Genomic DNA, 16,243 nt, shown 5'->3' on the forward strand with positions numbered 1-16,243 from the left:
CACTAATATTTATCAGTCTACCAGAGTAAGCAAATCATCACCAATTTAGACGGAAACTACTATTCTCTTGTACTAAGAGACATTAAAATTTAAGCTGTTAATGGGAAAATACATACATTTGTTAAACCTGTGCAGCCCCAAACATCAAGACATATCTATGTCTACACATCATTCACGAGATTTGCTGTGACAAATGAAAGCAATGAAACAAAAGCATAGAAAACTTAACTGAAAACACAGGAGAAGAGTGAGGTAAATTGAAAGGAATAAGGAATGGTGCAGCCCGATAAGCCGATGAGGTTCAGATGAACCAGGGCAGTGCTCTCATACCCAGGGCACTCCAAAAATCCAAATAGACTTTATAAGGACACCTGGAAGTTACTTGGGTACCAGGGATAACATCGTCAATGTGACGCAGTGCTTGCACTTCAAAAAAGTGGGGAATATTCAAGAGAAATAGCAAAAATAACCAATCCCCCCAAAAACCAATGGTTTATTGCTTTCTCAATTAAAATCTGAAATGTTGTGTAAAATTAACAACATTTTATTCATACCTCTAGGATACGGACCCACGCAAGCTTTTCACACTAACAATTTACTTTCAACATGTCAACCAAAAAGCTAAAAAGCATCATTATAAACCCTTTAATGTATCAAGAGAAAAAGAAATGTAAAAAAAATTCCCATTTTAACAAGTAATTCAGGGACTGACAAGCGCGAGTTTCCAGGAGGCTCTAAAGTGCAGTTCTGCAGTGCCCTGGTTTTGTTAAAAACCAAGTTTCTCTTGTAGTGAATTTGCCTGTCAGCTAAAGCTTCATATGAGCTGCATTTTCCTGGAGAACCAGACACATGTTTTGGTGAACATAGCAATAGAATGTGAAGTTATCAATAAGCATGGATGGACATCTCGCAAGAGGGACAAGAAACTGGTGACCGAGAAACTGACCAATTGTGTATAACATCCCATTCACGTGAATACTTCATAGAAAAGTGGGAGATCATGAGGATCTCGTCCCTTTTTCCTTATGGCCGACATTAGGAGAGGAACTTGCGAGTCGTCCCTGCGAACTGAGGCCAGTGAGAGACTGAATCCAGCTCCGGTTGGCTGCAGAGTCCAGTCCAGGACTTTGGGTGCCGGCTCTGCAGTTGCTGAGACTTTCAAGATTGGTTTTGTGTGTTATTTTGTATTATTTTCTCTATTCTTATTAGTAGCATTAATAAAACACTGTTAATTTTTCCAACTCTCTTCTCTCTGTCCTTCTTTCCCTCCCGATCGCCTGTCCTGAGTGGGAAGGAGGGAGACGGAGGGGCAAAAGGGGAAAGTGGAGGGGAGAGGAGGTTTCATTGCCAGGGTTTCATTGTCACCCCGCAATCTAAACCCTCGACATGCAGTTCCCCAGCTGCTGGCAGCCGGGGAGAACATCCTTCCAATCATGTCACTCCCGTGTCAGTTTTCTGTCAGTTACTACAGATGGAAAGCGCTTCTGCCACCTCCCAATATTCCTGTGTTTGCCGTCAACAAGGTACAACTGCAGCTCTCAATGTCCCCCGAACAACTCCCATGGATATTTGTTCACCAACTCCAATCACAACCCAGCTCAGAAAACTGGACGCATTTAAGATGCTACGGCAGGAGTGGGTGATGCGCAAAAATGCTGAAATACGCAAAAACTTGAATTTTTAATTGTATCTACTTAATAGAACAAGCAAAGCATGTGTAAATAACTCAAAGTTTTCCTCAATAGCAGCTCCAAGATTTCCGTATTGGTTTCTGAACCACAGTCCTTCAATGGACCAGAACAACTTCTAGAGCTTAAACATGTCTACATGGTGAGTATATACATGTGACACTGGATAGTGTATGGTACATCTAGATTATATATATACACACAGCATATATGCACTGTACAAGTTCACTCAATGAAAAAACCTGAGAGATTATGAATTTTTACATCAAATACTTTCAAGAATATACCTTGAGATAAACCCGATCTGTACAAAAACCATTAGGAAAGCAACAAAAATGCGAAAATTGTACTTGGTGCAATCAGATTTCCACGAGAGCTCACGGATTCGGGACAACATCGTTCCCTTCATACTCTGCTTCTATGGCAAAGTATCATGTGACAGCCAAGGACATTTTCTGTCTGTTGGGATCATCACGTATAATAAAACAACTTGATCAAACAACCCTGGGTTTTGGTTGGGGTGGGTTTGGGTTTTTTTTAATTGGTTGGGTAGGTTTTCGGTTTTTTTAATTGGTTGGGTTTTGGTTGGGTTGGTTTTGAGTTTTTTTTAATTGGTTGGGTTTTGGTTGGGTTGAGTTTTGGTTCTTTTTTTTTAATTGGTTGGGTTTTGGTTGGGTTGGTTTTGGGTTTTTTTTAATTGGTTGGGTTTTGGTTGGGGTTGGTTTTGTTTTCTTTTTTAATTGGTTGGGTTTTGGTTGGGTTGGTTTTGATTTTTTTTAATCAATTGGGTTGGTTTTGGTTTTTTTTAATTGGTTGGGTTTTGGTTGGGGTTGGTTTGGGGTTTTTTTTTAATTGGTTGGGTTTTGGTTGGGTTGGTTTTGTTTGTTTTTAATCAATTGGGTTGGTTTTAGTTTTTTTTAATTGTTTGGGTTTTGGTTGGGTTGGACTTGTTTTCTTTTAATTGGTTGGGTTCTGGTTTTTTTTAATTGTTTGGGGTTTGGTTTGGGTTTTTTTTAATTGGTTGGGTTTAGGTTGGTTGGTTTTGGTTTGGGGTTTCGTTCGTTTTGGTTTTTTGTTTGTTTAAACTGAGGCCAAGTCCCCATATTTATTTCTGACGAGCCCCCGTATTTCTGAGCACCAGAAGCAGCAGCAATTTTCTGGTTCTGGCACAAGAAATACACATTTCTCTTTTTTTCTAATCCTGCCGGTCCTTCCAAGAGCAGCACCAGGGGCAGCACAACTTTGCAGCCGTGACCATCATACGCGGCACCAAGAGACCTCGGGAATCACCTCTTGTTATCTGGTATCTGTCGACACTTCCACAAGCTTCAGAAAAGCTCTTTTCTTGAACTGGGTGATGAAGACCCACAAATAACCTTAATGTGCTGTCACAACACCCAAATCAGCACTTTGAGATTTTATTTGTCAACAAATTGGTGACAAGATTTCAGTGCAACGTACACACTCATCCATCCATCTATTAAATCTTTATGGTGTGCTATTAAAAATATTTGCTGCTATTGTTACTGCAGACAGTGCAATGCATACAGTCCTCTGAGAGAGAAACACGTTACCATGGAAACTACCCAAATTAACGCCTTCTTTTCTAAACTTGGCCGTAACCCCAAACTTTTATCACAGCGGCCAAGTGTTTCATTCACTTGCTTTATATGATCATAACACACAGCTTCTCTCTTTAAAAAAAATACATAAATACATTATCAGATTTGAATAAACGAACCATCCTCTTCTACCCAGTTTTCTTCAAAATATCATTTTAACAATTTCTACTGGTTTTATGACAAAGACTTTTTGCAGCACTTGAGAACACAATTAACACAGAAAATAAATCCGCATGGAAGCATTAGACGCCAAAATAACGTTAGAGATTTGTCAGCACTTCGTGAAAGTCTAAAACATACACTGACATTGCAGAGCTGCACTAAAAGCATTATTCACGTTGCAAAGACAAACGCTCACTATTACAATTTCATCTCATTGCTCACATACATTTGCTTTAATTAATCGCACTTTCTTCACAATCACTGTTTCGTTCATGGCACTTGCTCCCCAGTTTGTCATTTGGAAAGCAACGTTTTCCTTCCCCTGAACTCACTACATATTTTAATCTTAATCTGGACAGAAAACTGCCCAAAACAACAGTCTCCAAAGACAGCTTTCCAAATGGCGAATACTACATTTAACTAACATATTATACTTGAAGTTGAAATTAGAGATTAGCAATTTTTCTGCAGTAAAGTCCTTTTCCAAAGAAGTGCTGCTCTTGCACTGCTCAGGTCACCTTATTAGACACATTATGACACCCCTGGTGGCAGCTGGCTTTATTATTACGTACACAGCAAATATCTACAGCTCTGGTAATATTAGATACACCATTTATGGATTTGTTTCGGGGTGTAAAACCCTTCTCCCAGCTATTTAGAGTTATGTATCCATTATGTGTTGAAGAGCACTTCATTTGTGTGTCCAGACAACTAGAATTTCAGAGTTAATAAGAACATTTTCACGAATTTGCCATAAGACCAATAAAGAAAACACTAAAGTCACCTTTCACATAAAAGGACTGTGGCTCCAGCTTTTATGTACTGTACCTTCTTCCATACCTTCATCACAAGGCACCTTTTAATCTCACACCTTGGAACTGAATAGCGTTCCAGTATGGTTTAAATGTCTCCTTCACTGTAAGCTCAGCGTGCTGAGTAAATTGTGCATTAAAGAAAATGCTTCTGCTTCCCTTCCTCAGGCAATTGTCTTTCTGCTTATCTGCTATTCTGCTCATTCGGTACTTTAAATAAGATGTACTTTGAGTAAGACCAGATACATTCCCACGCACACACCTTACAGGGAAGAAAAAACAAGAAATCGCACAAACACAACAGACCTTTCCTTGAGAAAGATCTGAACTGAGTTGCCATTAACCCTGGCACTGAACGTGACCACGTTGCACAACTTCACTGGAAGCCACACAAGAACATGAGACAGCACAAGCCCTCTCTCGTTTCTGTTTGGGGAAGAGTCAGATCCAGCTCCCACTCAACATGATGCTCTCCACAAAACCTCCCTCTCTCTTATAGCTCTTCAGGCATGGTCAGACCTGCTCCCAACCTCCTGAAATTGGAGGTAAAACCTGGGTTTCCAGGTTTTGTGCAGCTCGCTGCCCCTCTGGGAACACGATGGGACCACGATGCTGCTTCTGTGTTATTGATGGCTCTGGGAGGAGCTTCCCAAGAGTCCGTTTGATGCATGTCCTGGGAAATAACCCTCTGTCACCTCCTCAGCATTTACCACCCAAGAACCCTATGTCGGGCACCCAAGGAGCGTTCACACTGCACCAAAACCTCAGGAGAAAGGAGCAGAGGCACAACCCGACCCTTTGGATGGGGACGCAGAGCTGCCCAGTCATCTCATTCGCAATAATTACAACACAATTACAGCACATTTATCTCTTTCGCCTCTAAACACCTCATTCTGTACCAGCAAAATCTTCCTAATTAATGACGGGGGTGACGGATTAAGTGACTTCAAACGCTGGATTGCCACGTCCCATTCAAATTTCTATTAGTATATTGATTCTTGCTGTGGCTTTCCTTATGGAAATACTGTAATTATGTCACTTTTTCTGCTCACAATTAATCTGCATTTCTCAATTAGAGGTATTCAGAGCCTGACAAGCACGCTATTAACAAGACAAAGGTGATGGCACCCAGGTAGGTACTTTACAGCAAAAAAGCAGCTCCATTTCAACTTAACAGCTCCTGGCTTCCGTAAACTGCTGGATGGGAAGATAACGATTAAAAAATTGCTCTAATTATTCCACCAGAACACACATAATTCAGCAGAAATAATGTAGTGGACTGGAATACCAGTTTCACTCCAGAGCACAAACACCCATTTGGAACAGCCTGTAGAGTATTTAAAGTCAGTGGATACACCAACACAAAACCCCACAAACTACCTGCTAAGTTACCAAAACTTCAGTTACAACTCACAATAAGAAGTGGGTTTGTTGCAATTATTTACGCAAGTCTTTGTTCAGTGAGTAATGTTTTCCTAAAACCAAAATCCTTTAGATGAGAATGTGCAGTGATTCTTGTTCACAGGAATTGCTGTAATTTAATGTCACCAAGCAGAGTAGAGGTACCAGCAAAGTACGTGTTTTTAAACTTAAGAGTGTTGCTTTATTTTATCTTCCCCTTTTAAAAAAGAAATCAAGAACTTATGGATAAAGTAGATTAACTCTGCTTTTCCTCAGTATGTTCCTTTGTGGCAGAAGCCATCTGGAATTTCAGTAATCCCACCAAAAAGCCAAGCAATCAGTTTCCAATAGAGCTGCGCTAGTGTGCCCACACAACGCACACTTTATACAGAATTATTAAAGTACATGATAATCAAATATTCTTCCAGGATCACAGCAGAACATGCACAGTTGTAACACACTCAGTATTGCTTTTGTCAGGCTTTCAAGTAGAAATAATGTCACGTTTTCAATAGGTGGGTTCTGAAAATGAAGAGCAAGCAGCAGCAGCGCTGCTCTTAGAGCTTCTGAGCGGAAACCTCGGCTCTTCAGCACACACACAGCATGTGAAATTCAATAAGTTACATGTAAAGAAAGAATAAGTCATCTCGAGTAGTTCAGGCAGCAGAGCGTGTCAAAATAAAGGTCAGTAGCGCATGGTATTGTGCTACCAAAAATGTGTCAAAAAGGGGATTTCATCCTGGCGAGTTGCAGACATTTCCATTTAAACATGAGTCGTGGTAGCAGGGACGCGCGCTTATGGTTTGGGGTTTCTTTTCAGCCTGGACTGACTCCAGAGTTGTTTAAATAAAGTCTATCATTCTTTACAAATTACCCCATTACACTGCAAAAAAACACAACGGATTGAAGACATTTCACAAGGTGTAATCAATCCTGAGAAAACTCCGAGGCACATTTCAAAACCAGTCTGTGATCATTCTTCTGCAGCTGTGTAGGTAAAACGGGTTGTTTTATCCACCACATGCCAGATTCTTGCCTAATATTTGTTTAAAAACACAGTAATTCAGTTAAACAGGGGGGAAAAAACCCGTAGCAACAAACAGCATTTTTGTTTGGAAAAACAACCGAATCGTTCTTTCAATTTTTATCATCATGTAGCTCTTCCTATGATTGGAAGGTCAAAGCGGAGTGTCCCAAATACAATCTGAGCGAGGACTACCAGGTCACAAACCCAGCGCTGAATGGTATTTTCATTTTGAATTATTGCAAAATGATCAACTCAAGCGAACCAGAACCCCAAAGTGCTTTTAGAGGGATGACAAGGACTTATCCTGAGGGTAAATCCACCTCGGGATGGGCACTTCAATGTATTTATGTATTTATGATGAGAGGAACAGCCTCAGACACAATTCTTGTCTCTTGTCAACACCAAACACATTACAAAAGCAGCTGCACTAGTTGTAATTAATCTTGTTTCAATCCTATTAGAGATTCAAAGGCTCCTCCTCCTCCCATATGCTGAACCTGAACTTCTTAAGAATAGGATGTTAATTTACAAACACCTGTATTTCATAAATATTTCTTCCTCTTGTGAATTTCCCATAGATTCACTTATTTTTATAGTCTGAACTGCGTTCGGGAGCCCACGTTACAGTTCCTACAGTCACGTCAGGTTCATTGCAAGCACTAAATCACTGCGGTTGCTCTGGAAATGAGCAATAATGAACGTGAAAACTCGTAGGGTCCATCAAGGTTCAGTTTCCATGAACTTCCCTTTAGTAAATGACATCACTAAAAATATTTGGAGCAAGATGAGACTCTCTGCTCCATCTGCATTGGAGACTTGATCCTCATGTTTTCATGCGATAGAAGGAACCAAAGCATCTTTCATAATGATAGTTTCAGGCAGAGTTTAGAAGCAAGCTTACAGGGATCTTTCACCAATGAAAAAAACAGCATCAATTCTCTTGTAGGTTAAACGACTTCTGATAACAATGGTTCTTAAGATATTTACTTTGGTTTTCTCTTCCACGTATCAGAGACATTTTATCTTAGTTTCACCGAGGAAAACAGGCAAAGCTCAAACACTAAAGACTTAAACTAATTCAGAAACCACTAAAACGCTATGGAAGCAAAGCACTTCAGATCCTGGTATTTTGTCTGTTTGAGCTGGAAAAATGATTTAGAAAGCAGAGAGACAGATACATGGAGTCAAATACTCCAAGCAGGCACTCACCCCGGAGCGCAGGCAGCAGGGACCGCTCCTTCTTGTCGTCACATTTATTGCACTCGCTGAAGTAGAGCAGCAAGAAGACGTCGACGAGCACCCAGACGAGGGAAGTGGCCAGGACCACCTTGCAGTAGAGGAACCTCCTCATCGCTGGCGTCTGTCTGTCTGTCCGTCCCCCCCGGGAACAGGCAGCACCGGCCGAGCTGGGTCACGGCCCCGCGGGTGCAGCCCCACGGGGGAGCAGGGACGAGCATCCCACTGCCGGCAAAGAGACGTATGGATTAGATACATGAACAAATACACAGATGGGACTGAAAAACGTAGAGCAAAGTGCAGGGTGGAGAGGGTTAAAGCATCTGTTCCTTCCCATATCTGCTGGAATTCTCTGTTTTCTACCATCCTTCTACCAATACCAACCATTTTGACTCACGCATGTCATGGACACTCTACACAACTTCCCTTGATTTAGAAACACATATAATACATATATATACACACAATGCAGGGTGGAGATGGTTAAAGCATCTGTTTCTTCCCATATATGCTGGAATTTTCTGTTTTCTAGCATCCTTCTACAAATACCAACCATTTTGACTTGCGCATGTCCACATAACTCCCCTCCATTTAGAAACACATATAATATATACACGCATATATATTTATCCCTTTCATGCAAGGTAACAAATTTGCATAAAGATTACACAAAAAGACAAAGCAACGCTAACAGATTATTCTGAGATTCACCATTTTACTTCCCTTTATCTAGAAACACATATAATAAATATATATATACATATATATTTCTCTCTTTCATGCAAAGTAACAAATTTCCATAAAGATTACACAAAAAGACAAAGCAACGCTAACAGACTATTCTGATATTCACCATTTTATTGAACATTAGACAGAGGAGCGCAAAGAGCAAAACTGAAATGTTCATTTTCCTCACCCAATATGTTTGTAACACTATTTTAAATACAGCCTCTGAGCACTAAAAGCGATTAACTCTTACCTGGCGGAACAATTGTGAGCACCACCTCACTACCGCCTTGCGCAATTACGCCTCACTCACCACCTACATATTTGGAGCCCTGCCTGCAACGTTAAGTTGGGTCACCAAGAAATAAGCACAAGCATAAGTCTAAGGCAGATTTGCAAGTTGGATGAGGCTATTTGAGCGGGTCCAGAGAAGAGCAACAACACTGGGGAAGGGACTTGAGCACAAGCCCTAAGGGGAGAGGCTGAGGGAGCTGGGCTTGTTCAGTCTGGAGCAGAGGAGGCTTAGAGGTGAGCTCAGCACTCTCTAGAACCACCTGAAGGGCAGTTCTAGCCAGGGAGGATTGGGCTCTTCTCCCAGGCAGTCAGCAACAGGACAAGGGGGCATGGGCTTCAACTCTGCCAGGGGAAATTGAGGCTGGAGATTAGAAAGCAATTCTGTGCAGAGAGAGTGGTCAGCATTGGAATGGCTGCCCAGGGAGGTGCTGGACTCACCGGCCCTGGAGGTTTGTAAACTGAGATTGGCCATGGCACTGAGTGCCATGATCTGGTCAATGGACTGGAGTTGGACCAAGGCTTGGACTGGATGAGCTCCGAGGTCTTTTCCAACCCAGTCCAATCTGTGTGATTCTGTGTGATTTAAAGCTGACACTCACCGCTATGGGCCGTGTCCCACGTGCAGGTTGGGAGCTTCGCTTCGGCCATGGCCCCGAACACTGAACCGCAAAACCTCCCAAGCGCCTAGAAAACAAAACAGAAAAACGTCCTGACTGTCTTTTCTAGTACATGAAGACATTTCTTACATTTAAAAAAAAAAAAAGTGCGCATACATTTTGTCCACATTTTAACCTGCCTATCTTAATTAACTTTATACATCCTGCTTTTTTATCTGAGTTCTGAAAAACCCTCAGCGGTATCACAAGCAGTAGTTTTCCTGGTTTAAGTCGCTGCTGGCCCAGCTTTCCCAGCATCGTCACACTCCTGCACATCACCTCAACCGGCAATGGCGCTTTGGAGTGACACCGATTTCTGTCCCTCCCAACGCGGTGTCCCCAAGGAACACACTGGGACATGAACTGCGGTGGCACACGGGGACATGAGAACCCAGCAATCCCTCCAGTCTATCTCCTCCTTCAAACAGCAGGTGAAAACCAGTCATCTCCATCTTATATAGTCCCTAAATAAAATAAATGTATATTACAATTTAACTACAGTGCATTTGAACCAATAAGATGGGAGAGATGGAATGATTTAAACAGTTTTTCAAATTATTCTTGAAGTGCTATTTTACTATGTAATCATTAATAATTTTTTCCATCTGTCTTATATATAAACGCAACCTGTAGCTCTTTTTCTTGCAGAAGTGATTTACAGTCAGTTGATTTAAAATGTCAAGGGCTCAGGAATCCTTGGCTCAGGTTAGCACAACTCATTTATATGTTAGTCAATGGAACAGTTTAATTATAGGAAATTACAAAGAAAAAAGAGATAACAGAGATCTTGATTAGGAAAAAAGAGAAGGGAGCCAAAGTGGGTGGAATGGGCTCTTGTGGTGCTGAGCGGAAGAGGATTTGTCCAGCACCAGCTGGGACACAAAGGCGCTGCCTCCCCAGGCTCTTCACAACGCACAGGAAATATCTTCCCTTCAGCAGTTCTGGTTTTAATGGGAGCCAGCAAACCTCAGAAGGGGCACAGTCACAGAAAACCCCTATTCCCAACGCCACGCAGTTTTTAAACAGATCACACACGCCGAAGCCGCAGTGTTTGAATACAGGGGGTGCAACAGGCTGGGAGTCAGTCAGCAGCAACGATGGAAAACCCACCCCTATACACCCAGCATCTCACTGCAGGGACGAGACACAGCAAAGTGCCTTTGCCTTCAAGCTCCAACCATTAACCCACCCCTGGGCTGCTCTGCTATAAATGTGAGGACTACTCATGGCAAAGAGCCAAGCCTCCTGCTCCGCACCCCCTACAACTAACTTTTTAGAAAGAAGAAACTCAATAAAGTATTTCATTGCCCAGAGAAAACGCACCAGCAGGTACTGTGTTGCCCTGAGGGTGGTGAGAGCCTGGCCCAGGTTCCCAGAGAGGTGGTGGATGAACCATCCCTGGGACATCCCAGGCCAGGCTGGACGGGGCTCTGAGCAACCTGAGCTGGTGAAGATGTCCCTGCTCATGGCAGGGGGGGCACTGGGACCGTCCCTTCAACCCAAACCGTCCTGTGATAAATATACTGGGCTTTGGAGCTACCACTTTAAGAATAAAGCAAATTTAAAAAATAGGAACCAGTGGCAACAAAGCAAGGGAAATTCCTGCCCCAAAAACACCCTGCAGTTTGGCAGTGTTACAAGCAATAAAACCAGGGGATTGTAATAGAAAACAGTATGCAAATTTAGAAATCATCTGCATTGCCAGCCTTTCCTAAAATTGCCACAATAAAGTGCTGTGGTAAGAGAATGTTATGGAGGTTGCAAATCCCAGCTCTGAAGAACAGGCAGAATTAAAGATAGCTGCAAAACCTGGCCCTGCCTTTCTCACGCACTAAAAATACACCAGCCCCTCCGCAGAGCACTCGGCATTTTACTGGGGAAAAGGAAGCGGTTGTTCAGGATTTCTTATTGCGACTCACCACACAGCCCCGCGCCCTGTTTATTCTATACCCCTCAATCCATGCCTAGAATGAACAATATTTAATTTTCTCAGGGGCTCCAAGCCATGGCACTCATCACTGCTCTATCCAGTTGCCTCAAAAGCTTTCAATTCACTTTAACAACATCTCTGTGTGATAAATATCTATATATGTATTATCCCCTCTGTAGAGCACAGAGTTTTTGCTCCCCAATGATGTTCCTGGAGTCCAACCTGACACGTAGCCCAGGTTAGCGCATCGATTCAACAAAAGCCCGAATTCTTGAGCCAGTATTTCCCTTGTGGTGCTGAAAAGGGTCCAGCCCTCAGGTCTCACTTGCTGGGACACCACAAAGCCATCGTTCCCCTCCAACGCCGCTCTGGCAGGACCAGCACCCATCCCACCCCACCCTGGAGATGCTCCCCAGCGCTTACACCAGAGAGACAGCATCCACCTGTTTCACAGACCAGTGGTTTCCTCCAGCTGCTTTTTAGTCTTTACACTTTGTCGGGGAGAATTTTGGCAATTTCAGGCTCTGCTGTGGGCTTAAGAGCCGTAAACTACAGCAACGTGGGGGTAAGAGAAGGTCCAACACAGCAGCGCTTCAAGCACCACAGGCAAAAAAACCCCCGTCCAGAGGAAACATAATCAAATTCTATCTCCACACCTCTTCAAACAGCCAGTTTCTGTAAATTAGTATCAGCACATCCTTGAATGGCCCCTTAATCTGTTGCCACTCTTAAGAGCCAGCACGTATTAAGTGTCCTAATCCCTGGGCAAGACAGAAATAAACTGTTTACCAAAGTTACACCAAAAAAAAAAAACAGAAGAATTGCTTAATTTATCACTCAGCACTTTTACCGATTTACTACAGAAGCACAGTTAGAGTCCCAGAGCCCATCTACACCTTAGAACTGTGACCACATCTTCCAAATTAACATCACAACTACTCTGATCTCAGCCTCATCTACCAAACCTGCAAGACTGCAACTTGTGCAAAGCACCTTCTGTTGGCCACAGACTCTCCCCCAAGAACAAAACTGACTGACGACTCCGGATGTTTAGATTCTAAAAGATACAAACTGCAAAACATTATTATTATGAAAGTACTTGTTTCAAAATAAACCAGTCAGTTTCTCTAAAACAGAGCTAAACGCTACTTTTCAAGTCAACATTGATCTTAATGTCAGCTCTAAAAGCTTAATGAAGTGCCTACAGGAGCCGGGCCTGAGAAAAACGCAATTTAATCTACCGGGTATTGCAGGAGATGCGAGCAGGAACGCCACACCTCCTTCCTTTGCCAGATGTGGCCACATCTGCATGCATCTCCAGTGAGCTGCGGTGCAGCATCAGGCAGCTGTTGCCTGGCAACCGGGGGATGCTCCTGCGGGTACCCAGCTCTGCCGAAGCCCCCAAGCTGCCCGCTCCCCCTACACGGGTCCCTCTGGACACCAGCCTGGCCCTCCAGCAGCGGCCTTTGGGGTTCACCCTCAGGGAGGGGGTTCCTTTTGCCCACTGCCAAGTGGTTCCTGGCTCCTCCACCTTGTCCCGGAGCTGAGCCCACAGCACCAGGGGGATGCACTGGGCAATACCCCATGGGGTAACAAAACATCCTGAAATCCCACCGGCAGCTGTTGGGATGCACCAGGCGATACTCCAAGGGATACCAAAACACCCTAGAATTCCACCGGCAGCCCAACACCTGTATCACAGGAGAAAAGAAACGTAACCTGACTCTGCCTCCTGGTCAGTGCACACACAGACAAGTTCCACTAGAAGAGCTTTAACCAACAGGACGAGGGCAGGAGAGGAACAGAGAACCCAGCAGAACGTGCCCTAGTGACACCAGCACTGCCATGATGGGGCATGGGGTTGCGTTTCCATTTCCATCGCGGTTATTACTGCAATTAGGCAGCACACGGTATGGGTGCGATGCTTCACGGCTGAAAAGCAGCATCAAAAATGCCTATTCCTGATAATCTGTTATTTCCATGGGTGCTTTATAGTATAGGTTTGACTAAACATCACTGTATACAGCCGCATATTTCCACAGAGGTTGTTTCCCCAATACTCCTGCAAAGCACCAAACCACACACAGAACTCCTCCTCCTCTCTTCCTTTACATCCCTCTAAATGCACAGTATTGAGGGGGAAAAAAAATACGCTGCTGAGGGAGGAAAAGGGGGCAGAAAAGTGCCTTGGTTGACCTTTGGGGGCACAGCTTTCAGACGCAGGTGCATTAGAAAGATGAGTGAGTGGATGGAGATACATTCCTGCTCTGGCTCCAGGGGCAATTTCCAGTCTTTTCATTATCTAACCGAGGCATGCTGCGTTCGCTGGTGCATCTGGTATTTGTCATGCAGACCATTCTTTTAGCGTATGCGACTTAACACCTCCATCAGCACTGAAATTTATCCCGTTTGACATCTCTACGTGCTGGCGAGCATCTCAATTCACCGCCTTTCAAATACTCCTCTCGTAGGGACTTGAATGATTTCAGGCTAAAGGCAAAGAAATAGAAACCTTCTGATGGCCGTAGATGCTGCTCTAATAGTGACCACAGGAGTGCTATAGACGAGAATACCAGATCATTTTATGGACCAGTTAACTCAGACACATTAAATTACCGCTGTTGGCAAATCCTTGTTATAACGCAACATTTGACACTCAAGTGATGTACATATTAATGAGCGCCGAGCTCGTGATAGCAGCAGAATACTTAATTTTTAAAGAATGAATGCACCTCAGTAGTAAAAGCATCCACGAAGCCCTGTGGTAAAGCAGCGTTTCCACCTCTCAGAGCTCATCTACCCACACATCTGCTCGGTTCGGCCTGAGCCACGCGAGGGGCCGGCGGGTCAGCTCAAGAGCGAGCACAAACAAGTTTGCTGGGAGAAATTCAGGGCAGAAATAAGAGCGATCGCAAAGCCTCAGGCAGGCAGAGCAGAGCAGAGCAGAGCTCAGCTCCTCCGAAACCTACAACTCCCAGCCTTCACCTCTAATAAATCAAAGCGCGGTGCGCCTGTCCTGCCTCTCGTAGCTCTGCTGCGCTTCCCAAAGCTGCAGGAGTAAAACCAAACAATATTTAAGCGCCGCTCACAGAAAGATCTGGCATTGTTGTTTTTGGCAATCTGTGCAGAACCAGAGTCCGACGCAGGACTGCACCGAACGGCAATTAGCCAGCAGGAACTGACAGACCTCTAATTAATTGTAACTTCATCCGTGGTATCACAGAATATGATCTCACAAGCTAAAGTCCACCAGTTAAACTTTGGGCAGAATGTGCTACATCGCATTATAAATTAAATTCATCAGAGCTGCTACAAGAGCAACTGCTATTAAACACCTGAAGAGGCAAGCTTGCTCTAAAAACTATTAAGGTTTGCAACCCTATCTTTCTAAAGCACACCTTAATTTTAAAATAAATACATTTAAAAGATATTTTGCCTACAAAAATCTTATTACTACATTGATCTAACCAAACCTTAATATGTACTACAGTCTCCAAAAACCATGAATCATCATTTAATAATATGAGCAGTTTATTAATTCATGCACAGCTATCTGAAGAACTTACAATGCCAGAACTGTAAATCTCCAAGATCAATACAGGAAGCTCTTTCACATTTAGCAAGAAGAAAAGAAGTGAAAAAATGTCAGGTATCTCTAGTTAAAGCCACCCAGTGTTTCGTGTTTTAAGAATTAGTTTCTCCCCCTCTCTCCTTTCCTGAAATAAGCTGCTTGACATTTAAAAATAGACCTATTCTTCATTTTGAAATGCATTTCCATGACTCAGAAATTTGAGTGGAAAGGGATTAATTCATCTGCACCAAACGTCTTTGTAAGAAAAGCCTTCCCTTTATTTGGCATTGCTTTGTTCAGACCGGAGTTGGGTGAGGACTCTCTAGTAAACCAGGCTGTTCCTATCAACGTGGGGGCACAAAGCTCCGCAAACATAAAGCCAACTAAAAAAAATAAACACACCTAAAAACCTATGGGCATCAACTCAACACCCAAATATCAGCAAACGATCCCAGGTGCTAAAATGTACTGGAAGCTCACAGAAGAAATCCAGAGTCCTCCTCTCAGTCCCTTTTCCATGTTATTCCCCAAAGCACAGCCCATCCAGTAACAGATCGAATAACCCCAAGGACTTGGGGACCAACCTCACTGGGTTCTCCTCACCTCGATCTGCATCTCCCTCTCCATCCCACCACCTCACAAGCTGTTGCACGACCTCATCACAGCTAATTAGCAGACAAACCTATTTATTCTGGTTTCAGGTGGTGGGTGCCCTCCCACACACCAGCCAAATTAAATAGTAACGAGTACTTGAGTGGTGTTGATGACTTGACAGATACCACCCTGGGTTTTCCAGCTCTTCAAACAAGAAGAAAATGCTGGAACAAGCCAGGCGGTGACACAGCGACCGGGAAAAAGCCACAGGACACGTGTCCGAGGAAGAACTTGGGCTACAGCTGCAGACCAAGGACTTCCCCACCAACCTTGGGCAAACACAGCCCATGGAGACCGAGGAGCTGCCCAAGCACCCCAACCTCATTATCAACGTTACACTAATACCAAAAAAATAACTGAACACATTGCACCAGTCCTGCTGATCACATGGACCAAGATATTTGTGCGTGAAGGGACTGGAACTGGAGATTGGTCAAGCAGTGACCACAAGGCAGGGTAGGACA

At 43.5% G+C, this 16,243-nt stretch overlaps 1 protein-coding gene across 3 annotated transcripts in view; it reads right to left on the reverse strand.

Moving 5' to 3' along the window:
• GALNT13 (polypeptide N-acetylgalactosaminyltransferase 13) overlaps positions 1 to 16,243 on the reverse strand; it is a 113,248-nt gene that overhangs the window by 94,428 nt on the left and 2,577 nt on the right. For all 3 annotated transcript variants that reach the window (XM_065841362.2, XM_071810651.1, XM_071810652.1), the window contains exons 2-3: positions 9,568 to 9,652; positions 7,922 to 8,173 (exon numbers count right to left, since the gene is read on the reverse strand). In XM_065841362.2, coding sequence (XP_065697434.1) covers positions 7,922 to 8,063 — 142 coding nt within the window. In that variant the 5' untranslated portion in view covers positions 8,064 to 8,173; positions 9,568 to 9,652. The remainder of the gene's footprint in view (positions 1 to 7,921; positions 8,174 to 9,567; positions 9,653 to 16,243) is intronic.

The sequence above is a fragment of the Patagioenas fasciata genome, chromosome 7 (assembly GCF_037038585.1).
Source record: "Patagioenas fasciata isolate bPatFas1 chromosome 7, bPatFas1.hap1, whole genome shotgun sequence".
Taxonomy (NCBI): Eukaryota; Metazoa; Chordata; class Aves; order Columbiformes; family Columbidae; genus Patagioenas; species Patagioenas fasciata.